Below are 26,626 nucleotides of genomic sequence, written 5' to 3'. Positions count from 1 at the left end.
GACAGAGACTGGAGAAACCTGGAATACGGCCCCTGGACACCCTTATAGCTCAGTAATGAAGTCACTCCTGAGGTTCACCCTTCAGCCAAAGACTAGACAGGCCCATAAAACAAAACGAGACTAAATGGGCACACCAGCCCAGGGGCAAGGACTAGACGGCAGGAGGGGACAGGAAAGCTGGTAATGGGGAACCCAAGGTTGAGAAGGGGACATGTCGTGGGATTGGCAAACAATGTCACAAAACAATATGTGTATTAATTGTTTAATGAGAAACTAGTTTGCTCTGTAAACCTTCATCTAAATTACAATAAAAAATAAATAAAAAAGGAAACCAAGGACGCATTGCATTGGGCAAATCTGCTGCAAAACACCTTTTTAAAGTGTTAAACAGCAAAGATGTCATCTTGAGGACTGAGGTGCCCCTGACTCAAGCCATGATGTTTGCAATCACTTCATAATGCATGTGAAAGCTGGACAATGAATAAGGGAGACCAAAGAAGAATTGATGCCTTTGAATTATGGTGTTGGTGAAGAATATTGAATATACTGTGGACTGCCAGAAGAACTAATAAATCTGTCTTGGAAGAAGTACAGCCAGATTCCTCCTTGGAAGAGAGGATGGTGAGACTTCATCTCAAGTACTCTGGACATGTTACCTGGAGGGACCAGTCCCTGGAAAAGGACATCATCCTTGGTAAAGTAGAGGGTCATTAAAAAAGAGGAAGACCCTTAATGAGGTGGATCGACACCGTGACTGAAACAATGGGCTCAAGCATAACAATGACTGTGAGGATGGCACAGCACCGGGCAGTGTTTCATTCTGTTCTACATAGGGTCGCTGTGAGTCAGAGTGGACTCAACAGCACCTAACAACAACAACAATAAACAACTAGCGGAGAAAATTTAAAAAGAAATTTATTTAAAATAGTGAAAACTCTTTATTTACTACAACTAAAAGTTTAGTAGGTTAATTCATAAAAATTTTATAAGCTTTCAATGTCAAACAGCATATAAAATAAAGAATTATATTTCTTATGATTAAAATAACAAAATTTCCTTAGTTACTAAATTAAGAGTTTAAGTGTATTCTTTATACAATCTGCCTCAAAGACAAGAGTTCAACCTCATTAAATTAAGGTTCCTAAGTCAAAATAAAGTCTCATAGTTTTGAGGGGACTAAGGTTGTTACCTTTAAAATCTTTGCTTTAAATAACTTCAGTATTGTTTCTCAATAATCTGTGATAAACTTCTGACAACTTTAAAACTTCATAAAAAGCCCAAAGGATGTATTTAAAATGTTGTGAATTATATGAAACATGTTGTCGTATCAAGAAAAATACCAGATTTTATTTAAGTTAGAATTTATATGTTAGTAATATATGCCTGATACTAGATTACAAACACATACTTATGATGTCATAATTTTATTATTTCAATTGCTAACTTAGTTGCAACTTTTTGTTGTTTTTTTTTTAATCTAACATCATCAAAGCCAATGGTTTGACTGGGGGATTCACAGTATGTACCCATAAAATTTTTACTACTATTCAGTTATTTAGAGACTTGATAATCTTGGTATATTCTTGTTGTATCTTGACAATAGAGTATTATGTCTCAAGATTATTATGTGTCATATCCGCAGCTCTTTGAAAATAAAGTTAATGATTATGTGTAGGGATATTTTTTAATTGACTTTTGGCTTTAAATTACTTTTGTAATTCCCATCAACTCTTTCATTTTTAAGAACTATTATTATTATAAGTTAATCATGGCCATATTAAGTTTGTCATCTGCAGACAAGTTTTTACTTTGCTAATTTGCTGAAAACATTTGACCAAAATATCTCAACAAAAAGATGGACTATGTTATACTCATGGTAAAGGCTATGACTAGACTGCATCATAATTTCCAGAATTCTTATATAGAAGCTGGTGTGTTCACAGACTGTGGCTGATCCAGGATAACATGGAACCGAAATAAACTACATGGGACTGAGTAAACTAAAAAAATGTTTAAACTAAACGCACAGATGAAGTTTACTTCTGTTAATTTCTTTGCTTTTCTATTTGTTTTACTCACTATATTGTTTTTAATTGCTTTACTCCATAAACTTCAAGTTATTCCATGTTTTTCCCATGTAAATGATAGACGTTGATGCTACCTAGTGCATTTGCTTATTGTTAATAGAACAGATCAACTACCTTATTTATGTTCCATGATGACAGTTATACTTACTGCTTAGAATTTCTAGATAAATTAGACATTTCAGATACGAACTGTTAAAATACTTAAGGTTTCCGTTTTGTTATCAAATCTTCCTTTACATCATTATCAAATTGTAATTTTAGCATAAATCCTCTGTTTCGACATTTTGGTTATTCCCTTCTAAACCCACACCTTTTTCATAAACACTACTTTTAGAAATAATTTTGTTTGTTAAATCACAATTTTATTTGTTAAAATTATTATTTTAATAGTCATTGTCATCATAATTGTCACTGTTAAATGTTGCATAAAATTAACCACCCCTGTTTTGACCTCAAAAACTAACATGATGTCCATGAGAAAGATAATGTATATAGAAACAATCCAGGTCAGTGATGACCTTGATGAAACCCCACTTGAGGAACTGAAAAAAATAAGTCAGCCCTTTATGCCTCTGATCCATTGTGCCTGACACTGTCACCTCTTTCCCACTCCCTTTTGAGGCCTACCAGAGTGTCTCTCTCTAAAGCATGGTGAACCTAGGGAAAACCTTACAAAAGACGAATTGCTGTTTTCTAAGCAACACGAAGCCAGCCCAACTTAAAGAGGAGAACTTTACTATGTTAAGGTAAAGGAAAATACTGAGTGGTGCTCAGTCACAATTGTAGTGTGGTATCTGAGGTCTTAAATGCTTAATAATTCAACCAGTCACTAGAGTAAACAATAGTAGCAGGCATGTCCATGGGAGACAGACTACTCAATTCATCAGTGATCAAAAGATGCTCTATGACATCTTTGATCAAAAGGAGGGAAACGCATCAGGAAAAGAAAACTTGCAGTGCGGTCAGTGAGAAAAAAAAAACAAACCTGTTGCCATTTGGTCGATTCCTACTCATAGCAACCCTATAGGACAGAGTAGAACTGCCCCATAAAGGAATAATGTGCTGGCCATACTACCTAATTTTAATCCGGATTCTAGACTAACAGCTATATTTTTTGAGAAAAACATGTTTTTCCTCAGTGGTCAAAACCAGGATTTGAAACCATATGCCCCGAGGGGTCTTAACCAAGTGACCATCTGCACCTCTCAAAATAAACATGCTCAGGAAGAGTGCTGTCTGGGTGCTATTGCCAACAAGATACTTTTGCAAGACAGACAAAATACATGGAAGCATCTTGTGACCATGATCTAAGCATCCTGTGAAACTATCTATAATCACTAACGATACTATTAATAATCAGTAACCAGAGTGTGATTATTACAATATTTATTGACTTTCCTGTAATTTCCCTCCCTATGGTTTGGTTCCTCTTTTTACCCCAGAAGAATACTTGTGTAATGAAACTGCTCTGGGACTATCTTCTTCCATTTCCAATGGACTATGTAGTTCCCCAGCTGCAATTGTTTTAAACCCTTAATAAACCTCTCTGTTTTAACTTGAAACAGTATTCAAGTTTTTCTCTACAACAGAAGGCAGATAGCCTGGTTCCAAAGTCCAAGTACTTAACCATTCAACTATACTGCCTTTCCAATAATGGTTGGTGTGTAGGTAAAATTCATCAAGTGCTAGTATGTACCAAGCACTGTATTAATGTGTTAATGTATATAGAGGGCTTAAGTTTGCCAGTTGGGTCCTTTGGGCACAGGTAACGGGGATAACAAAAGAATCAATAGGTCAACCATTCTGTAAGTCTTTGGCAAACCCTCTACTCGGATGTAGTCTCTGTGTCACTTGAGATTGCAGGATGTTAGCGAAAAGAAGTTATTTTTTCTCTGTTCCTTGCAGGGGTGGAATGGTCCAAACCAGTGAGCAGTATGAATTTGTGCATCATGCTCTGTGCCTATACGAGAGCAGACTTTCAGCAGAAACTGTCCAGTGATAGACTGAAGACGTACATGACCATCAATCTCTTAGGGTGATTAATCAAATCACTCACCTGAGGCTTCTAGAAGGCGCTTTGTCCAATGTAAGGAAAGAGAAGCTCTGAAGCCAATCTGTGGCATGGATCGTGGAAGACTTGGCAACATATTAAAGATTGCCAACCCTTTGTGTATATGAATGCATTTGTAAGCATCCCCTAAATTATTTGAAAGTCCTATGCTGATGGATGTATGATAGATTTTTCACACATCCTAAGGTGGAGTTTGTTTTGTCTGTATTGACTATCTGCCACACAGAATGTATGTTTGTAACACTCAGTGATACATGTTGTCAGATGACGACTTGAAGAGCAACTGAAGAAATTATTATTGTGCGTTTAGATGCTTTAACGTTTGCAAAATCTGTGTTGTGAATGGACTGCCAGCTGTTAAACTGTTCCTGTTTTAAGTGCTATTACCTTTCTCATTACCAGAATCTTGCTGCTAAAGTTGCAGGTGATTGATAATGGATTTTTAACAAATAAGTCCTTGTTTTTGAAAAAAATAAAACACAAAAGCAGTAACTATTTTATATGGACATGTGTCTTGATAATATTGCCTATTAAGTGTGTATTTATAGTACCTCCTATCAATCAATTACAGAGCACAATGATTGTCATTCAGTATATATGTATTTACTCTCTATTACTGGGCATAGAGGTGGCTTCTGCTCCAGAACTCTATCCAGTGTATTTCTACATCGTGAGTCGTTTTACTTTAAAAAGGAAAAAACAAATTTGTAGCAACTATGAACTATCAAGAATTTTAAATACGTGTCCGTCTTTTACTAAGAGGGAAATTTTGAATATGCTGTCTACCTGGAACCTCTCTTCCAATAAAAGGCAGATGTCTTTGGGAATGATACAACCTGTCCCGTTTCCAGAGGTTCTTCAAAAGGACGTTGCCGTCTATATCCTTAAATTTCTGAAAGGTTTTAATCTTCAAGAGACAAAAGAGTTAAAATACCCAACAAGCACTAGGTGTTGAGCTCAAATACCAATTTTTAATGCAGCAATGTTGACTTTGTTTCATACTGCCAATAAACTACTCTTAATACTAAATATTGAGTCAAGTATATACTTTTTCCCTCTACTATTTAAAGAGAGATCATTGTCTTTTGGGGAAGCCTGGAGTAGATAATGTGATAGTTTAATTTTAGTCTCTGCATCTCCCCGATGGAGATAACTATCTGAAAATGTAATATTGTCATCACTCAAGAGATAATGAGCTCGAAGTACCATCATTATGCGGTTTCTCTCCATCGGCGCCTAGTGTATCATTATACAAACAGTACATGTTTACAGCTTTATATCACTTGTCAGAGACCCGCATAAATTATATGGTTTGTATTTATTCAGCAGAATCACATCACCTGAAGAGATGTAATGTTGCAGGAACATTCAATTTTCTAAGACTACAATTCCCTTCTTCCCTCTTGAGGTTAAGAAGTAGTTATATGCCAAGGGGACAAGGGGATGGTAGGTGAAGACTTACAAGTTTCATTCTGCTTCTGGAGACTGGAATTTTTTTTCTAAATAAAAAAAGAGAGAGGTAATCATAATCCCTTCTTTCTAAGGAAACAGACAAAAGGACACTGGTGTAAAACTCCCCCAAACAATTCAATAGGAGGAAGTGCTCGTCACTGACTTTTCCCCCCACCATGAAGGCACATTTCCTTCCTAGTCGCTGCTTCTCTTATCTGGGAGAATTTTTTTTTCCTCCAAGCGAAGTATGAACAGTTGTTAAGTGGAAAATGGAGGCGGAATTTTACATGGCAGTTCTTACCTGCTTGCTCCTCGGGAACTCAGGTGAGTGGGCCTACCTCATTTTCCTGAGGCGTTTCTCTTCTATCCAGCCCAGGAGTCTCTGGCCTTTGGAAAGTGTCTGGAATGAGGCGGAAATGGAGCCAGGTCTCCATGGCAGTTTAGCTAAATACGATGAAGAGGGGGAATAAGAGGAGTCAGCTGTGCCCACACTGTTGAGATTTCTCTCCAAAAAATAATAAGTGGCCTCTTCATGTCCTCTAAATGCCTAGGGCAGTTCCTGAAATGGCATCTTTACAGCAGAGAGTAAAGCACCCTGAGCAGAAATTTTTGTTATTATGTAACAATCTGTGCCATTCCCCATGCTAAGCAGCATTTTTTTCCAATCAGGTTATAATTTTGTTTTGTCATAAAGAAAGAAAATACAAGAAATATGCTTAAAGGGGGTGAGAGAATATGGTATGTTTTATTTGGAAGTTGTGATTTGGAAGGGCTGAATATTTTCGTGGAAGAGGTGGGTAATTTGAGTAAAAGCACATTGAAAATGGTTGCTGAGCCTGAATATCTCACTTTTTAATACTGAAGTTTAGCAATTGGATGTTTAATTTTCTTACATCAAGAAATGCTGATTTTAAAAATATATATGAATTTGTATTTCTGGAAAAACTGTAAAGAAATTGTCACAAAATAGAGAAATGCTTCTCTCCAGGACTATAAGAAATTTAGTTGGTGATAATCAGTAACTTCATTGGTTCCTATTAGTAGGATGTGTTTGGAGAGATGGGGAAAGAAAAGCTCTTGGATTTTTTTATTTGTATTCAAACTATCCAATTTGTATACACTTACTGCAGTGGGCACTTAGAGATTCAAAAGAGGGGTGTTTTTTTTAGAGTGGGGAGGGAAGTGAAATTCAAAGAGTTAAAAAGGAAGCTGGGCTTTTCAGAACTTCAGCATATTTAACTAATTAAGCTAAAATGTCACACCATATTCTTTGGATAGTTCTGTTTCTTTTCTAAGCTTCCTTTCATTATTCCAATGGGGATGTGTTTTCTTCTCAAACCATGTGAAAGTAAAAGAAAGGGAGCTATGTGTGACATTTTGACATTTTATATTGTCAGCCTTGGGATTTTAAATCTTATGTGTTGAATCTGGGAATATACACTTGAAATGGTAGCAAAGGATAAGTAAATCTAGTATTTTTATTTAGTTGATTTGTGGGTGGGTTTTGTTTTGTTTTGTTTTCTAATGAGCCTTATAATTTGCTGTGCAGTACTTTATGAGCTTTTCATCTTCCAGATGGGTTTCAGATTGTCCATATCCAGAAACAACAGTGCCTTTTCCAAAATAAGACAGTGTTCATAGGCTTGTGCAATGAGACCAACCAAAACCAACAGTGGATGTGGACTAAGGATGAAAAGCTCCTTCACGTTAAATCCACCCTGTGCCTGGGCATCTCCAGTTCCTCTCGTGGCCCTTCCCGTGCAGCCATCTTCACCCAGTGCTCTCAGGCACCCCGATGGACCTGTTATGAGGAGGGAGGGTTCCTTGAGGTGGAGAACGCCTCTCTCTTTCTCAAGAAACAAGGCTTCAGGGTAATGGTCAAGAAGGGCAGGAAATACCTCCATAGCTGGATGAAAATAGATGTCAACGAGAAGGGAAAGCTGGTCAATGAAAGCCTCTGCTTAAAAAAAGGTGAGCTATTCCTTCCAGGATCAGTTTTGAAAATTCTTCTGCTAAATGTCTTGTTTTTTCATATTCAAGGGAGGTCTATATGCCCCAATACATTTCCTATAGAAGATTCATAAGCTAAGGGAACCGGATGGTGTGGTGCCCAACAACTTGGAAAACTTCATTACGTTTATTAAAATGGTCCCAGATTTTCTCTTTCTGTCTCTCTCTATTCTTTCCCTTTGTTTCTTGTTTCTTTTATTAATTCAACAAATATTTATTGAGCTTCTACTTTGTGTCAGACACTATGCTAGGCACCTTGCTTTACGTGCTATTAGATAAAGGAATTTAGGCATATACATAGAGTACGTGTGTAATGACTCAAGTCCATCAGCTGGCTCGTGTATGTCAGTGATTAGGAAATTATTAGATTTTGTTGACATAGACACTTCTAGTCTAGATCTGATTATGAGGAACTATTAGAACATCAAAATGGCATGTGATAAGACTGAGTAAATGAATTATGTGTTTGCAAATCTCTTGTTTCGATATTTACGGGTAGATATCTTTTGGTGGTAACATACTTTTGAAGTGGTAAGAACCAATGTGCAGGCACAGAGCATTCTAGTTTATTGTCCGTTGATATATATAATCTAGATGATGGACACGTATAAAAACTTATATCCACGTGAACAAATTCATGGTGCAGCACATAATGAGATAGGAATTTTGGTCAGTGGAACATATATGAAGCTGGATCTTCTCTTTCACTTAATCATTTTATTGCTCATTTATTCTTCTATTTGAAGTTTGCTTTAGGGCCCTGGTGCCTCAGTGGTCAAGCATTTGGCTGCTAACCAAAATGTTGGCAGTTCAAATCCACCAGCCGCTCCTTGGAAACCCTATAAGGCAGTTCTACTCTGTCCCATAGGGTTGCTATAAGTCGGAATCAACTCAACAGCAACCGATTTGGTTTTTGTTTTTTTTTAGGAAATCATGAAAGATAAAACTTACAGAATCACAATATATTAGACTCAAATAGATCTTACAAATTATTGGAGAAATTATCTAGACATAAAGACTCTCATTAAGGAGATTGAATTTTGTCAAGTTAAGTGAATTGTCCCAGGTAATTTAGTGGTAGAGGCATGATTAGAACCCACGTTTCTTAACTCCCTGTCAAGTACACCTTCCATTATACCAGTGGTTCCCAAATCCATGACCACAGATCTTTGTCCTACTGGCTGCATAAGAGTCACCTGGGTAGAGGGAAGGAGGGCTTATTAAAAATACAAATTCCTAGGATTCTTTCACACCCTTTCTTCCTCCACTATCACCTCCAAGAGTTTTAGGAAATTTGAATTGGACATAGTATTTAATGTTTTTTTAAAGCTCCTCAAGTATGATTTTGATCCATAACCCACTGTATCCTTAAATTTCTTTCTCAGGTATTCGTTTTTGAGGCTCGTATGAGTCTTCCCACCTTGCTGATATTTGGAAAATTTTCTGTCATTCATTCATTTCATAAATTAAACCAGTATTTAATTAGATGCCAGTTTAATGCAGTAGGCTCTTCTACTTCTACTGTAGAATAGAATTTGAGAATTACAGTCCCATATCACTTCTGACTGTGAGAATAAGATGAAAATATAAAAGTCAACTAGAAAATTCAAATTTATCGGAGAACATACACATATAGCATGAATTTGTGCGATTCCTTTCCTGTGGCTTATCTGACTAGACCCATCCTAAGCAACACAGAAACATTGTAAATATTCCAGTTGTAAGTTGATACACAAGAGATGAAATCCTCCCAAATTCACGCTTTATTTAGGAGAAGAATTTTTTATTGGACCTGTGGAAAAGTTGATATGGATTTAGTGGAGAGTTACTCAAGATGGAAGATAATTCATGGAAAACTTTCCCCTTTGACCCTCATGTAAATATATCCTATGAGGGACTTAACTCTCAAAGTAAAGTGCATAGAATAGACCATTTGCAGTTAACCACTGACCAACCCATATCCAAAGCATGCTCAATAATATGTGTTGGGAAAAAATGAACTTCTAGAAAAGGCAATTGTTAAAATTTGAACAATTGTAGAACAAACAATCTTATATTTGAATACATATAGGCACAACACATATTTTACTTTAGCACAATTATAACATAACACACAAATTTTTTTCTGTTCCATCTTAAACTTATAAAATCAGTTGCCACTGAGTCAATTCTGACTCACGGTGACCCCATGTGTGTCAGAGTAGAACTTTGCTCCATAGGGTTTTCAGTGGCTTATTTTTCAGAAGTAGATTGCTGGGCCTTTATTCTGAGGTGACTCTGGATGGACTTGCACTGGCAACCTTTCGGTTAGCAGCCAAGTGCATTAATAGTTGTACCACCCATTGGTTGAAAAATACAGAACATTAGTGGAGCCATAGCTCGCTAGTTTGTGAGCAAAGGCATTGTGAAAAATTAACCAAACTGCATTCGTCTGTTCACAATAAGGGATTCCAAATGCCCATATTTAAAGCATTAATAACTAAAAGCTATAATCTATAGCAGCATAAATATGAGTGTTGTTCATCCACAGGATGTGAATTTTTTTTTATTAAGTTCTTCAGCAAAAGAAAGCCTATCTATCTGGACCATATATTTCACATTTGCTTCATAGAGAAACATTTATGATTTCATTTAAGCATCCAAGTAATGTTTATCTAACACCTACTATGTGCCAGACCTCATGTTAATAAGTAAAATTCCCTAGACCAGTGAGTCTCAACCCAAGTTGCACCAGAATCACCTGGAAAGCTTTTAAATGCTACAGATGCCCAGGCTTCATCCTCAAGGTCAATTAAATCAAGCATTATATTCTTAAAATGTGTGGCAGGTGATTCTAATGTGTAGTCAAGGTTGAGAAAGAATCACTAATTATGTCTTAGTCTTTAGGGTTATGAGGCAGCAGATACGTAGATACTTGCAATAGAGTATAAATAGAAAAAAGTACCTCTTTCTCCAATATATATCCTTACCAGTATGTCACATTAAGCAACGCTGCTTTTAAAATATTTTTTAAAGGATAATTTTAAAATTGAATGTTTTTTAAATCAATCTTTGCTTGCTCAATCATTAACTAACTCATTTAGGTTTTGTCATAATTTAGCTGTAGTCCCTGGGTGGTGCAAATGGTTAATGTGCTCAGCTGTTAACCAAAAGATTGGAAGCTGGAGTCCACCAAGAGGTGCCTGGGAAGAAAGCCTTGGCTATCTGCTTTCAAAAAATCAGCCATTGAAAACCCTGTGGAGTAGAGTTCTACTCTGACAAACATGGGGTCACCATGAGTCGTAATCAACTGGAAGGCAACCAGTCTTTTTAACTGGTTTTCACTCTCAGTAAGCGACCTTTTTTCTTCTTCCTCTCCTTTATTTGGAGTCCCTCTATAAAAGGAGGAATTGAGTAGACTTCCAAAGGAGATTCAATTTCAGTTCAAAATTTCGTGTGAAGCTTTTTGAGAAGAGGACCTAAACTACAGTCAGGTTTCTTCAAATAATCACTACTTCTTGTTGTTGTTAGGTGCCACGGAGTTGATTCCAACTCATAGCTACCCTATGTACAACAGAACAAAACACTGCTTTGTCCTGTGTCATCCTCACAATCTTTGCTATGCTTGAGCCCACTGTTGCAGCCACTGTGTCAATCCATCTCACTGAGGGTCTTCCTGCTTTTCGCTGACCCTCCACTTTACCAAGCATGATGTCCTTCTCCAGGGACTGGTCCCTCCTGATAACATGTTGTAAAAACAGCGTGGGGTCAGTGTCTGACCTCCTCTAACTTCACAAAGGGGAAGGAGAATCAAGATCAACAGCCCAAGGCTGACTCCTATGAAGCAGGTGTCAGACATGCCTCCTCTTTCTGCCATCTTTACCAATTCTGACACCAACTGTCTCTCTCATGGCACTCTTCTCTGCTGTGTTTGATAATTCATTGCAATGGCCACACAGAACTCACAGATCAGACTGACGATTGTGGGGTTTATTTGGGAAGTAACAGATTACAATTTAGGCTCCGGAACACTGAAGGATACAGTTCTTCCATCAGGACAGCCTCTTCCCAGCTGTGCTTGCAGGCATGCCTCTCCCTAGCCCTCAGTCTCTGCCCAAAGGCACTCAGCTTTCTCACTCCATGGGCCGGGAAGCCCACCACGCCGTCTCCTGCTGCCAGGTCTCTGCTGCTGGCCTCTCTTTCCTTGGTAGTGGTGGTCTCTTCTCTTTCTCACCTCTGGGGTGGCTCACCTCAAGCCCAGCGGGGTAGCAAAACTGACCAATACCTTTGGTGGGCTACAATTACCCTATCACACAGTACTGCCCACTCACCTGGGTGAGAGTTACAAGACTATGGTGAGAAAGGCCACACAAAAGCAATCCATTATACCGCACATGTCCAAAGTACGTGAGACGAAGTCTTGCCATCCTTGCTTCTAAGGAGCATTCTGGCTGCGGTGATATTCATTAGGACAAGAATTAAAATTGTCTTTTTTTTTTTTTTTTTAATCTCCGAGTAATTTTATATTTCCTTAAAACCACAATTTAGTGGTACCAATAGAATAAAATACTATAAACACATTTAATAGGTAATATTATTAAGACACATTTCCATATAAAAGTTTATGCTTTTGATTTTTTTTTCAAAAACAAGGATTATTTGTTAAAATTATTTGTTAAAAATCCACTATCAATCATTTGCAAATTTAGCAGCAAGATTCTGTTAATTGAGAAAGTTAACAGCACTTAAAACAGGAACACTTTAACAGCTGACAGTTCATTCACAAGACTTGATTAATAGGAATCTAATTAAATTGAATAAGCGGATTTTTTTAGAACCAAGGACATCTGTTTGTAGTAGATGACAAAATTAAAGATGAGATTGAGATTTTTACCATTTCCTCTTTTTACCATTTTAAGTTTACTCTAAAAGAGTACACTGTATGCCTTCATTTTGGACAAAGGAAGAGTATATCTGCTAGACAGACACTGTTTCTTAAATATCAACATTTTTCAGTCAAACAAAAAGTTAGAACCCTGTAACTATCTGAGTCATAATAGTAATAATGAAAACATTGTCTCCAAAATGCCAACATACATGGCTAAAAATTGGAAAATGTCATTTTCCTTACCTGTTATTCTGTCATCAGCTGCCAAATATCCATATATTTAGAAACATTCATATTTTTGGAATATATCAATAAAGCAAACAGGAGACTTTCCAAATATTCATGTATATATTTTGGTGTTTTATTGTATAGCTACATCCTCAAAGTCATTGTAGTAAGGGTAAAATTTTTAGAAATTCCTTGTATATAATTTGTCTCATTCCATAAATTTACACAAGGCAGTCATCAATAATGCTATAAGAATAAGGAAAAACCTGAATGTTGATTAATTCAACAGGACTGCATTTTTATATAATAATCACACATTTGACTTTTTTAAAAAGGAGTATTATTACTTTAGGAGTAAAATTGCATTCTGAGGTCCAAATTTCTGATTTCCAAACTGTTACAACAAAACACCTGTAAGTGGAGGGCCTCCTTCCTGCATGGCTTAAACCTTATTGTTTAATAATAATAAATAATAATATTCTGAAGGTACTTGTACATTGATACATTCCAGGAAATTTCACTTGAAATTTAGTTGAAAATAATTTCCTTAAGACCATGTCTTTTGTATAATACAGAGATACTCACAGGGGGGAAACAGTGAGCTAAACTAAATTGCTACCCATAGGCCTAAAGAAGGAGCCCTGGTGGTGCAGTGGTTAAGAGCTCGGCTGCTAACCAAAAGGTCGATGGTTCGAACCCACTAGCCGCCCCACAGGAGGAAGATGTGGCAGTCTGCTTCCGTAAAGATTACAGCCTTGAAAACCCTCTGTGGAAGTTCTACTCTGTCCTATAGGGTCACTAGGAGTCAGAATCGACTCATCGGCAATGGGTTTGGTTGGAAGCCTATGGAAAACATGTATCATACCTTAAAAATCTTTATATTTTCCTTAAAGCTAATCTTGGTACCCATACTCAACAAATACTGATTAAATTAATAAATGTTTCAACTTCTGGAAAGTGTTGAATATCAGAATTGTAGGGAGCAATAAAAAAAACTAAGGACTACACTAAGGAAAGCCACTATTGAAACCATGGCTATTGCATTTGTTTTCTATCCAAACCAAGTACAATTTTAAACTGACCAAGTCATCAAATCAGTCCAGCAGGAAATTTTCTGGGCCCTCAAGCAGAAAACAAAGTGGGCCAATTACTGAGGTTTTATGGATCTACATGATAGGGAAAATAACTCATTCCTTAACCCCTGTATCTATGGTAAACAGAGAAATTTACTTAAAGGGAATTACTGACTTGCAAGTGGATCTAACAATCCTAGAGAGGGAAAAATTAAACTTAGTAAACTTGAAACTGACTTCAATAATATCAGAGCAAATCCAGCTACAGATAGGACCTATCCATGCAGATCTAGGACTCCCTGGTGAAGGGTGCAAAATTCCATTCCATCCCCAAGAGAGTATCTAGTCTCTCTATATTTATAAAATTCTAGATGATTGTTCAACATTGTTACTTTCACTCAGATGATTCATATTGTGTGGACAGTAACATTATATATAAGACGTCAGCCAACAGACCAACATTTACTCAGCACCTGCTACAGATTATTTCATTCAAATTTCATTTTTGTGAGAGCAGGAAAATTGTCAAATGTCTCAGATATGGCTGGGCTAATGAAATGACTAAAAGAGATTTTGCTGATAAAGTAAACCATATTGGCAGTTTTGTTATAATTGCTAGTTTAAGTAATTGTTTAATTATAGTAATGTGGGTGAGGGACTAAAATGCAAAAGCATTGTAAAAAGTTAAGCAATCATATATACTCTTGGGAGAAAGAGTATTTATTAGTGGTTATTTGACTTACCCCCACACATCTGTCAGTCTGTCTTACTGTGGGGGCTTGCATGTTGCTGTGATGCTAGAAACTATGCCACCGATATTCAAATACCAGCAGGGTTACCCATGGGGGACAGGTTTCAGCTGAGCTTCCATACTAAGACGGACTGGGAAGAAGGAGCTGGCAGTGTACTTCTGAAAAAAAATTAGCCAGTGAAAACCTTATAAATAGCATTGGAGCATTGTCAGACAACCCAGAAGATGAGAGCCTCAGGGTGGAAGGCACTCAAAAGATGAGAAGAGCTGCCTCGTCAAAGTGGAGTCGACCTTAATGACATGGATGGAGTCAACCTTTCCGGACCTTCATTGGCTAATGTGGCACTACCCAAAATGAGAAGAAATAGTTGCAAACATTCATTAATATAGGAAAGTGGAATGTACAAAGTATGAATCTAGAAAAATTGGAAATCGTCAGAAATGAAATGGAACACATAAACATCGATATTGCAGGCATTAGTGAGCTGAAATGAACTGGTATTGGCCATTTTGAATCGCACAATCATATGGTCTGCTATGCCAGGACTGACAACTTGAAGAGCAATGGCATTGTATTCATCCTCAAAGGGAACATTTCAAGATCTATCCTGAAGTACAATGCTGTCAGTGATAAGATAATATCCATATGCCTACAAGGAAGACCAGTTAATAGACGATTATTCAGATTTACCCCTGAACCACTAAGGCCAAAGATGAAGAAACTGAAGATTTTTACTAACTTCTGCGGTCTGAAATTGATCAAATATGCAATCAGGATGCATTGATAATTACTGGTGATTGGAATGCAAATGTTGGAAACAAAAAAGGATCAGTAAATTGGAAAATATAGCCTTGGTGATAGAAACAATGGCAGAGATCGCATGACAGAATTTTGCAATACCAACGACTTCTTCATTGCAAATGCCTTTTTTCAACTACATAAACAGCAACTATACACGGGGACCTAGACAAATAGAATATACAGGAATCAAATCAGCTACATCTGTGGAAAGAGACAATGGGGAAGCTCAATATCATCAGTCAGAACAAGGCCAGAGGTCTACTGAGGAATAGACCATCAATTGCTCATATGCAAGTTCAGGTTGAAGCTGAAGAAAATTATAACAAGTCCATGAGAGCCACAGTATGACCTTGAGTATATCCCACCTGATTTTAGAGACCATCTCAAGAATAGATTCGATGCGTTGAACACTAATGACCAAAAACCAGATGAGTTGTGAAATGACATCGAGGAAATCATACATGAAGAAAGCAAGAGGTCATTATAAAGACAGGAAAGAAAGAAAAGACCAAAATGAATGTTAGAAGAGACTCTGAAACTTGCTCTTCAACGTCGAGTAGCTAAAGCAAAAGAAGAAACAATGAAGTAAAACAGTGAAGAGAAGATTTCATAGGGCATCTCGAGAAGACCAAGTAGTATAATGACGTTTGCAAATACCTGGAGTCAGAAAACCAAAAGGGAAGAACATACTTGGAATTTTTCAAGCTGAAAGAACTGAAGAAAAATTTCAAGCCTTGATTTGCGATATTGAAGATTCTCAGAGAAAATATTAAACGACACAGGAAGTATCAAAAGAAGATGGAAAGAATACACAGAGTCACTATACCAAAAAGAATTGGTCAACATTCAACCATTTCAGGAGGTAGCATATGATCAAGAACCGATGGTACTGAAGGGAGAAGTCCAAGCTGTACTGAAGGCATTGGCAAAAAACAAGGCTCCAGGAATTGACAGAATACCAATTAAGATGTTTAAACAAAACAGATGCAGCACTGGAAGTGCTCATTCCTCTATGCCAAGAAATTTGGAAGACAGCTACCTGGCCAACTGACTGGAAGAGATCCATATTTAGGTCTATCCCAAAGAAAGGTGATTCCACTGAATGTGGAAATTATTGAACAATATCATTAATATTACACGCAAGTAAAATTGTGCTGAAGATCACTCAAAAGCTACAGCAGCAGTACATCTACAGGGAACTGCCAGAAATTCAAGCTAGATTCAGAAGAGTCCATGGAACCAGGGATATCGTTGTTGATGTCAGACGGATCCTGGCTGAAAACAGAGAATACCAGAAACATGTTTACCTGTGTTTCATTGACTATGTAAAGGCATTCAACTGTTTGGATCATAACAAATTATGGATAACATTACAAAGAATGGGAATTCCAGAATACTTAACTGTGCTCATGAGGAACCTGGACATAGATCAAGAGGCAGTCGTTTGAACAGAACAAGGGAATACTGCATGGTTTAAAATCAGGAAAGGTGTGCATTAGGGGTGTATCCTTTCACATACTTATTCAATCTGTATGCTGAGAAAATAATCAGAGAAGCTGGACTTTATTAGGAAGAATGGGGGCATCAGGATTGGAGGAAGACTCATTAACAATCTGTGTTATGCAGATGACACAACCATGCTTACTGAAAGTGAAGAGGACTTGAAGCACTTACTGATGAAGATCAAAGTTTACATACAGCCTTCAGTATGGATTACGCCCCAACATAAAGAAAACAAAAATCCTCTCAACTGGACCAATAAGCAACATCATGGTAAAAGGAGAAAAGATTGAAGTTGTTAAGGATTTCATTTTACTTGGATCCACAATCAACACCCATGGAAGCAACAGTTAAGAAATCAAATGATGTGTTCATTGCATTGAGCAAATCTGCTGCAAAAGACCTCTTCAAAGTGTTAAATAGCAAAGATGTCACCTTGAAGACTAAGGTGTACCTCACTCAAGCCATGTTTTCAATCACCTCATATGCATGCAAAACCTGGACAGTGAATAAGGAAGACAAAAGAAGAACTGATGCCTTTGACTTATGGTGTTGGTGAAGAATATTGAATATACCATGGACTGCCGAAAGAACGAACAAATCTGTCTTGGAAGAAGTGCAAACAGAATGCTCCTTAGAAGCAAGGATGGTGAGACTACATCTCACATACTTTGGACATGCTACCAGGAGGGATCAGTCCCTGGAAAAGGACCCAATGCTTGGTAAAGTAGAGGGTGAGTGAAAAAGAGGAAGACCCTCAACAAGATGGATTGACACAGTGGTTGCAACAATGGGCTCGAGCATAACAATGATTGTGAGGATGGTGCAGGACCAGGCAGTGTTTCATTCTGTTGTGCATAGGGTCACTATGAGTCAAAACTGACTTGATGGCACCTAACAACAACAACAATTTGACTAAGTCATTGGCAGGGGTGTAGTAAATACAGGGACACTATGGGAAAACAAAAAACAAAAACATGAAGTGTATTTTGTACCTACTGACCCTACTTTCACCAAATTGGCTGTTACAGATATTTTAGAGATTTGTATTTCTTTGCATCATTATAACATGGACCTCATAATTGACCACTTATTTATATGATAATTTAAAATAATATGATTATTGATACAATATAATTTATATCATCATTGAAAATAGCTGTCATAGAGTCCAAGGCCTCTAACCATTTTCAATTGTGACATATCAGTGAACTTACCAGGGCACACACAGGGCCACATACCACTTTCGTGAGCCCTGGGAAGTTTTGCCTTTGGGGTCTCCTTCCTTCATAAAAAAAAATTTTTTTAAATAATTTAATAGATTTTCATGGGTCCTAAAATTTTCCTTTTTTTTTTTTCACGATGTGAGAAAAAGTTTAAAACATTTTCTTCAACCCTAAAATTTCATTGTTTTCCTTTTGATTTTTGTGTAACCTAAAATATTGTGGGTCCTAGGCACTGTGCCTAGTGTGCCTAATGGGCAAGTCAGCCCTGCGCCTGCCAGGTTATTCATCCACCTTCTGCCTCCCCTTTTCTTCACCCTGTTCAAGTAGCTGCTGGTTCAGTATCTCTCTCCAACAGCTCAGTAGTCATGACTTAAACAATCATCCTTCCTCCTCCACCCAGCGTGCTTTCCTCCTACCCAACCATCTCACCCCTTCCCCTCAGTCAAATACATGTGTGTTTGTGTGTAGATATACAGGTAGATGTATATATATGTATATATACATATATATACGTGTATATATACATATATATGTATATATATACACTTATATATCATTATATATCATAGCAATATGGATTTGAAATATATATATATATACATCCAAAAGAAAATCTGAGGCATTAGGATAAACCAAGCACATCTTCATGATGCAACCCATGCCACAGCACAGTAGTTGAGTAATAATTGCCTATTGGTGAGTATTTAGTCTTCCTTTTTCTTTTTTCTAATCTAAAATTTTTACCCTGTTGTGTCTTGGTGTTTTACTATGCTATGTCTTGGTGTCAATTTCCATTTATTAATTTTATTTCTAATCTTGGATCTTTTTTGAGTTCTATGAAATGTTATTTTGTTTACCTCTGATTATGACTTCTGAATTGTTTGTTGTGTCTCTCATTGTCTGCAAATCCATCATCTTTTTCATCTCTTTTCACAAACTTTTCACTTCCTTGTTCACTTCCTCAAATTTCAGATATGTATTTTTAAAACTTACTCTTTATTTCACGGATTACATTTTCTGAAATATTATCCTTTTTACCACTTCTAATAAGTATTAGACAATTATAATGTTCATCTCTTTCACTTTGCCTTTATTCTAGCTCAATCTTATTTAATGTATTCATGAAAGAGAAAATAACTCATTCCTCCATCCCTGTATCTATGGGAAACAGAGAAATTTACTCAAAGGGAATTACTGGCTTGCAAGTAAATCTAATAATCCTAGATAGGGGGAAATTAGAACCTAGTAAACTTGAAACTGACTTCAACAATACCAAAGCAAATCCATCTAATGGTGTGTATATATATATATATATATATATATATATATATATAAAATATATATATCAGCCTTTTACTAAAGTATAGTCTATTGCAGTTGCTATCTCTTTTTGAGGTGATTTTTCCCAGTTTTTAAAGGAACATTATATTTGGCATCTTCCTACAGAATAAAAAGCACCAGTATAGTTTAAAGTATTCCGATTAAAATCTTCTACCTCCAAAATAAGTTTTATTCAAGTTGTTCTGTTTTCAACATGCTTGAAAGTTATTTGTATCATTTAAAGGAAGGAAGCTACCAAATTGTGTATTTTCTTTAATTTTCATTATACAAAAATCGCATTTATATTATTGGTTATTTCTGAACCAGTCGGATTAATGAATAAGCTAAATACGCATTGCTCTTAAAAATGCATTCAAAAGATTGTCTTGATATGATAGTCATTGCAAATCATCTTATAGGTGATATCACCCTATAAAAAGAACTATTTGCAACTTAAATGCTAAAACCTTGTAGATCAGACCCAGGATGCTCTGCCTCACCTTGAATTGTGTTGTGAGAGGAATTGTGTTATAATGGGGGAACAATGTAGCAGCAATGATACAATAAAGCTTGTTAAAAATAGCTTCAACATATTGTTCCATTGTGTAAGAACTTAGCCTTGCATTTGTCAAAACACAGTTTGCTCTTTCATGAATTGTGAAATCTATATACTATTTTAAAGAACATCAGGAGAATTCACAGACTCTAAAACATCCAGAGAGCTACTATTTTTAGTATGATTTTATAGTACCTATTTCAACAAAGAGTTCAGGAGATGGGAAAATAAACTTATTTTGATAGCCTTATATATTTCTATAATGAATTTTCTTTCATCTATTTTATAATTCTTCAATCCTCCATATAAGAAATAATTAGAGTTCGGCTTTGGCTGATATTGTCCAAATGGCTAAAACCATATACTTAGATGTGTATTAGAATCGTCTGAGAAGCTTTGTAAAGTGCAGGTGCTGGGTCCCGTACCAGATCTCATGAATCACAATTTCTAGGGGGAAGCCCAAGTCTTAGGTATTCATAACAAGCTCCAAAGGTGATTCTGATGCTTACCACAGTTTGCAAACCACTGCTTAAAATTCTCCAAACATGGAAATTGAATGTGAAGGCTAAAGTTTCTTTCTTGCTTCTTAAATAGCACAAGTTAAAAACACAGACACAAAATGAAGGGGTACTGGACTTGGATATTCTGTAGGCTCTGTCTTTGGAAAAGGAGTTGTGGCTTAAAATGGAAAATGGACTTGTTTGGTTTGGGTTGTTTTAAAAAATATATTTAGAAAGTTAGTTAAAGACAATTATAGAAGACTATAAATTTTTCCACGAGATAGTCCAAAGCTACGTGTAATGGTAATGAGCTATGTTACTCACAGAAGAAATTTCAGGACTGTTTTGATTACTTATGTAATTTTGGGGGAATAGTATTTTATCAACTGAATGAACTATGTAAGTTAACTAATTTAAAACAAAATTCTTAGGAAGAAAACTTACCACCTGTTCCTTAGTGAAGAGTGAGCATAGGTTGACATGCTAAGATGTTGTAATTACATGCTAGGTAATCATATTTGGAAGCTTATTTTTGTCCTAAACCAATCATTAAATATTTTTTTTTTTTTAAGATCTGAGAGCTAAAATTGTCATAGGTGGTAGTCAACTCAGAGGATCAGCATTGGCCAAAGCTCAACATAACCAAAATACTAATCTCCATATACAGAATTTTTTACATTCCAATAAGAGACAAATGTCTCCTTACTTAAAGGAACATTCAAACACTTTTGGGAGATGATTACATTACCTAACTCAATTAAGACTATAGAATTAAGACTGTTTCTTGGAATTTGTTGTAAAGAAATTTCACTAATAGTGTAGTTGGGCCTGTTATGTAGAAAACACCTTAAGGATAAATAAATCTCCCGGTTCAGAGTGGCTAACCCAGACCCAAAGGCAATGATAATAGCACAGGATTTAGAAGAAGAAAAGCAAGCAGAAGTTAATGGGAATCTCCAAAACTCTATCACAGCCTAGACCCAGTAGATATCTAAGTAAGGCTGCCAGATAAAATACAGAAAACACAGTTCAATTTTAATTTCATATAAATGACAAACTTTTTTTAATATAAGTATGTTCCAAATATGCAATATAATATAAAATATTACTGTATTATTCTATATTTTGAACATACTAAATATACCTAATTATTTCAAAAATTATTCTTTGTTTATATGAAATTCTAATTTAACTGGATGTCCTATAATTTTATCTCTTAAATCTGGCAACCTTATTGTCTTAGTTTCTTAGCGCTGTTGTAACACAAATACCGTAACTGGGTGGCTTCAAAGAACAGAAATTTATTTTTTCACACTTCTAGAGGCTAAAAGTCCAAATCAGAGTCTCAACCGTGTCAATTTCTTCCTTGGCAGTAGCCAGGGCGTTACATACTTCCTTGATTTGTAGACGTTTCTCACATGGCATCTGTTTTCCCACACTGCATCTGTGCTTGCCTCTGTCTAATCTGCTCTTTTTATAACTCAGAAGTGATTAGGTTTAGGATACACCTTACAGTAGCATGACCTCATTAACATAACATTAGATTGCATTATGGGAGCTGATTACATTACATTACAGTATATTACACTACATTACATTACATTACATACACAGGTATAGAGGTTAGGTTCCAACACATATTTTAGGGGAACACTATTCAATCCATAACATTTATGTACAAGATTATTTTCACTACCGTCTACATCACAAGGAAAGGTTGCTTAATAGCCATGATTATTTCATTAACTTTTAAGGGAAAAGCTGATATTTACATCTTGCTAAATTGTAAAAATGCCTCTTTCACCTTAATCCTCTTTTTGTGCTATATCCCCTCTTCTTTATATACATTGGCGTATGAAATTGCAATGGAAAGGAATGAGATTCAAAAGGGGCCAGTAGGGCAGATCAGCACAGGGAAAATGAAATGATTAATAACCATGGTTAGGGGATCCTTGCCTGGCACATAGCAGTTGCTTAATAAATAGTTGTTTGAATGAATGAACCAATAAAGGAGTAGTAAAAAATAAAATCTTTCTTTTATTAGTCTTTAAACTGGAACTTTTCAGAGTTGTGGTTATCTAATCTGGCAAGATTTAGTGAGTTTTTATATCACAGGAAGCTCCAGTGCTGTCTTGAGTTGACAGAGGCATCTAAACATTCACATCTGCCCATAATTTACAGAACTTTCTCTGTTTCATATTATACAACTGTTCTCTAGGGTCTTGCTACTCAAAGTGTGGTCCAAAGACCTGCAGCATCAACATCATCTGAAAGCTTGTTAGAAATGCTGAATCTAACAGTTTGTATTGAATAAGAATTTACACTTCAGCAAGATTCCCAAGGAATGGAAAGCACATTTTAAAATTATTGCTAGGTGAATCTAATTCACAAACATATATATACATACATACATATATTTAAATATGGGTAATTCAGCCTGGCAAAACAAGGCTTCAAATTCATCTCTCCAGGTCTTAAGTTTTAAATCCATTCACTGTTCCTCCAAAAGATAGATAGATTAGAAATACAACAGTCCTGTGATTTGGCGTTTAACAAGCAGGGTTCGAAACAGTCTGCATTGCCATTAAAGAAATCTTATTACTTTCCAAACCATCTTTCAATCTTTACGAAGTTATGCAAGCCTTTAACAGTGGTTCTCAACCTGGTATTTTAACGGCCCCTTAGAGAAGTTGATGAAAGCTATGAAACTTCTCCACAGAAAAAAGACACATGCTCATATACACACAATTTTGCATGAAGTTTCTGGAGATTCATGGTCCCCCTAAAACCAATTTAGTAACCCCCAAAATGTTCATAGACTCCTTGTAAATTAACCTCTAGATTAGAAGATGCAACGTTTAAGTCAATATTTGCTTAGAGTACATTTAATTTTATCTTACTTCTACAGGGAGCTGAGTTTTTTCCAATAACACAGTTTCCAGAGCTCTTCCTCCTCCATAAAAATTGGATAGATGGATAAAGGATGAGTGAATTGCACAGGGCAAATGAGCATTGTCATACTGAAAATATCTTTCATCTTTCATATAACTGAAACTTATCCACATGCCCGCTATTGAAGAGGTCTTCTATTTTCTAAGAAAAAGTATTTTTATGTGAAGAAAACATGAAGGTAATTTTAGTAACTGTCCTTTCTTTACCTCAGCTCACCTGGGAGCAGAAATTTCAGTGAGAAGCTCTAGAAACACCGATCCTCCCCAAATCCCCACTACTTTTAATGCAGTTACGTATAGCACGGAAAACCTCATTAGGAATATCACAAAGACCTTCACCACGAGGACTACAGAAATCTACAGTCAAAGCAGCAGTAAGAGACAGAGCCCCAATATGCAGACAACTGGAATTACAGAGCCACCATGGATTCAAACAACTACCCAGATGTTCTTCAGCACCACTGAAGAGGTAAGGGGACAGGGGGCTGTGGAGCGTGATTTGTGAACAGTCTCAGAAAGCTCACTGGTTGAAAAGACTTGGTTTGTGGGAAATGGCAACTACTGAAGTGGGTGATTAAGAATTCTGTGTCCTAGCAGCTATGTGTACAAGTCTGCTTTTTGTGTCATGAGAAAATCTTTGAAATAGAATTAAAATGCCGACCTCTTTATAAAGTGAAGATAATGAGGCCAGCATGGTATAAGTGTATTCCAATAGATTGGCCACATTTTCTGAAGTAAAACCAGGGTTCATGGTGTTAAACATGGTCTGAAAACAGAAAATTGAAATAAGTACCTTACAGGTCACCCTGCATATATGTCACAATCATTTACACTCATAAGGGAGGGGAAAGAGTCAACAAGCAATGGCAGTTGCAGGAATCACTATATTTGATTTGGGAGCATGGTCAAAGATAAATAAAATCATGTACCATTTCCACATCAGCATCCTCAAACCCACCTGTGACTCCAGGGTAAAGCAAGTCCACAAGATCACAGACAAATCAAATGACTGAGAAGCAGAGATGCAGGTCATAGGAGTTGGCTTACATGGTCTTTCTGTTTCAGGTGTTCATCTCTTTGGTTTTACTTTTTTCTCAGAGTTTTAGGCTGCCATTTTAGGCACTAACAGTGTAGGTATAGCAATGTAAAATCTGTGGTTTTAGCTGTTCCTGAATAACCAACCCTAATAATTTAAAGAAAGTAAAAGCTCAACACTGTTTATATGACTTAACATTCATTCAGTGCCTCAGTTTCTTTTGTATTCTGCAGAATTTAACATTGTATATGGCTCCCACCAGTGCATATTATTGATCACAAAACAAATATAGCAAGTACATTGAATGACTCATGAGACGTTCTTTTGTATTTAATTTCCACTTTTCCTTTACAAGAAAACCCTGGTGACATAGTGGTTAAGAGCTATAGCTGCTAACCACAAGTTTGGCAGTTCAAATCCACCAGCCACTCCTTGGAAATCCTATGGGGCAGTTCTACTCTGTCCTCATAGGATCACTATGAGTCAGAATCGACTCGATAGTAACTGGTTTGGTTTTGGTTTTTTTTTTTTTGTTTTCCTTTACAATAACTCTTCCCTGTGACCTAGTTCTTCTCTTGCCCTCAAATAGAATTCAGGAATGCTCTATGACTTTTCTGGAGAGTCTATCACTTTAAGACTCTATACTCACTCACCATACATTAACAAAAATATCCATTCCAGAAAATAACCAAAACTCTAAATCTGATTTGAATGTTAGCTTCTCCTCTGCCCTTAGTGGGTCATCTCAGTTCTCCTCCACATGGTCTCTCATCCTCCATTGGGCTACACTGGATCCTGGTCTAGGGCAGCTCTGCAAGAGGGTAAGGTAGAAGCTGCAAGCCACTTGAGGCCTAGTCTCTGGAATCACACTATATCACTTCTGCCACATTCTATTGGTCAAAGCAAATCATAAGTTATGCCAGATTCAGAGGGTAGGGAAATAGATTCCACCTCTTTATGGGAATTGCTGCAAAGTCTCATAGCGAAGAGGCATACATACTGGGTAAGAGGAGTCTGTAGTTATTAAACAATCTACCATAGTATTAAATCTACCAAAGACTACAGCCGTCAGTATGGATTACACACTAACATAAGGAAAACAAAAATCCTCACAACTGGACCAATAAGCAACATCATGATAAACAGAGAAAATAATGAAGTTGTCAAGGATTTCATTTGATTTGGATCCACAATCAATGCCCATGGAAGCAGCAGTCAAGAAATCAAACAATATCTTGTTTTGGGCAAATCCACTGCAAAAGACCTCTTTAAATTGCTAAAAAGCAAAGATGTCACCTTGAGGAGTAAGGTAAGCCTGACTCAAGTCATGATATTTTCAATCACCTCATATGCATGTGAAAGCTGAACAATGAATAAGGAAAACAGAAGAATAATTGATGTCTTTGAATTATGGTGTTGGCAAAGAATCCTGAATATACCATAGACTTCCAGAAGAATGAACAAATCTGTCTTGGAAGAAGTACAGCCAGAATGCTTCTTAGAAGCAAAGATGGTGAAAGTGTGTCTCACATACTTTGGACATGTTATTAGGAGGGATCAGTCCCTGGAGAAAGACATCATGCTTGGTAAAGTAGAGGGTCAGCAAAAAAGAGGAAGACCCTCAATGAGATGGATTGACACAATGGCTGCAACAATGGGCTCAAGCATAGCGGTGACTGCCAGGATGGCGCAGGACCAGGCAGCATTTTTTTTTCTGTTGTACATAGGATTGCTATGAGTTGGAAGTGACTGGACAGCACCTAACAACAACAACAATAACCATAGTATTATTATTGTCATCTCCATTTTAGAGATTGAAAACTAGGGAGTGGCAGAGCAGGGAGAAGAGTGCACATGTCCACACATACGCACATGTACCACACTCACACACACCTCACGTGCGTGCACACACACACATGCCTAGTCACCTTATTCTCTTACATAGACTCCAGTTATTGAATGTAAAAGCCAAGGAGGACATGATTTGGAACCCAGTAATCACTTCTCATTAATGCTACTGTAAATACAATTTAGGATTAAGTTGACTCTTTGGAGCAGAATTTTCCCTGCCTTCTCATTTCCCTTCTCTTCCTCACCTGCCGGAGTGATGGATCTTACTTTGGGGATCTGTACTTTGGTTTAAAACTCTTTTGCTTGGTCTCCCTCTCCTCTCCCTCTCCATCTCTTTCTTGCTTT

The 26,626-nt window shown here is 36.7% G+C and overlaps 2 protein-coding genes across 2 annotated transcripts in view; both read left to right on the top strand.

Moving 5' to 3' along the window:
- The window catches only part of PTPRR (protein tyrosine phosphatase receptor type R), a 362,799-nt gene extending 357,606 nt beyond the window's left edge, over nt 1-5,193 (top strand). The window contains exon 14 of the mRNA XM_004386446.1: nt 3,993-5,193. Within this exon, the coding sequence (XP_004386503.1) occupies nt 3,993-4,086 (94 nt within the window). The 3' untranslated portion in view covers nt 4,087-5,193. The remainder of the gene's footprint in view (nt 1-3,992) is intronic.
- Nucleotides 5,194-5,852: 659 nt separating this feature from the next.
- The window catches only part of PTPRB (protein tyrosine phosphatase receptor type B), a 147,822-nt gene continuing 127,048 nt past the window's right edge, over nt 5,853-26,626 (top strand). Inside the window, exons 1-3 of the mRNA XM_004386442.1 lie at nt 5,853-5,934; nt 7,186-7,581; nt 23,607-23,863. Coding sequence (XP_004386499.1) covers nt 5,880-5,934; nt 7,186-7,581; nt 23,607-23,863 — 708 coding nt within the window. The 5' untranslated portion in view covers nt 5,853-5,879. The remainder of the gene's footprint in view (nt 5,935-7,185; nt 7,582-23,606; nt 23,864-26,626) is intronic.

This window comes from Trichechus manatus, unplaced genomic scaffold, assembly GCF_000243295.1.
Source record: "Trichechus manatus latirostris isolate Lorelei unplaced genomic scaffold, TriManLat1.0 scaffold00164, whole genome shotgun sequence".
Taxonomy (NCBI): Eukaryota; Metazoa; Chordata; class Mammalia; order Sirenia; family Trichechidae; genus Trichechus; species Trichechus manatus.
Note: the sequence above shows the minus strand (reverse complement) of the source record. Positions and strands in the feature narration are given on the sequence as shown.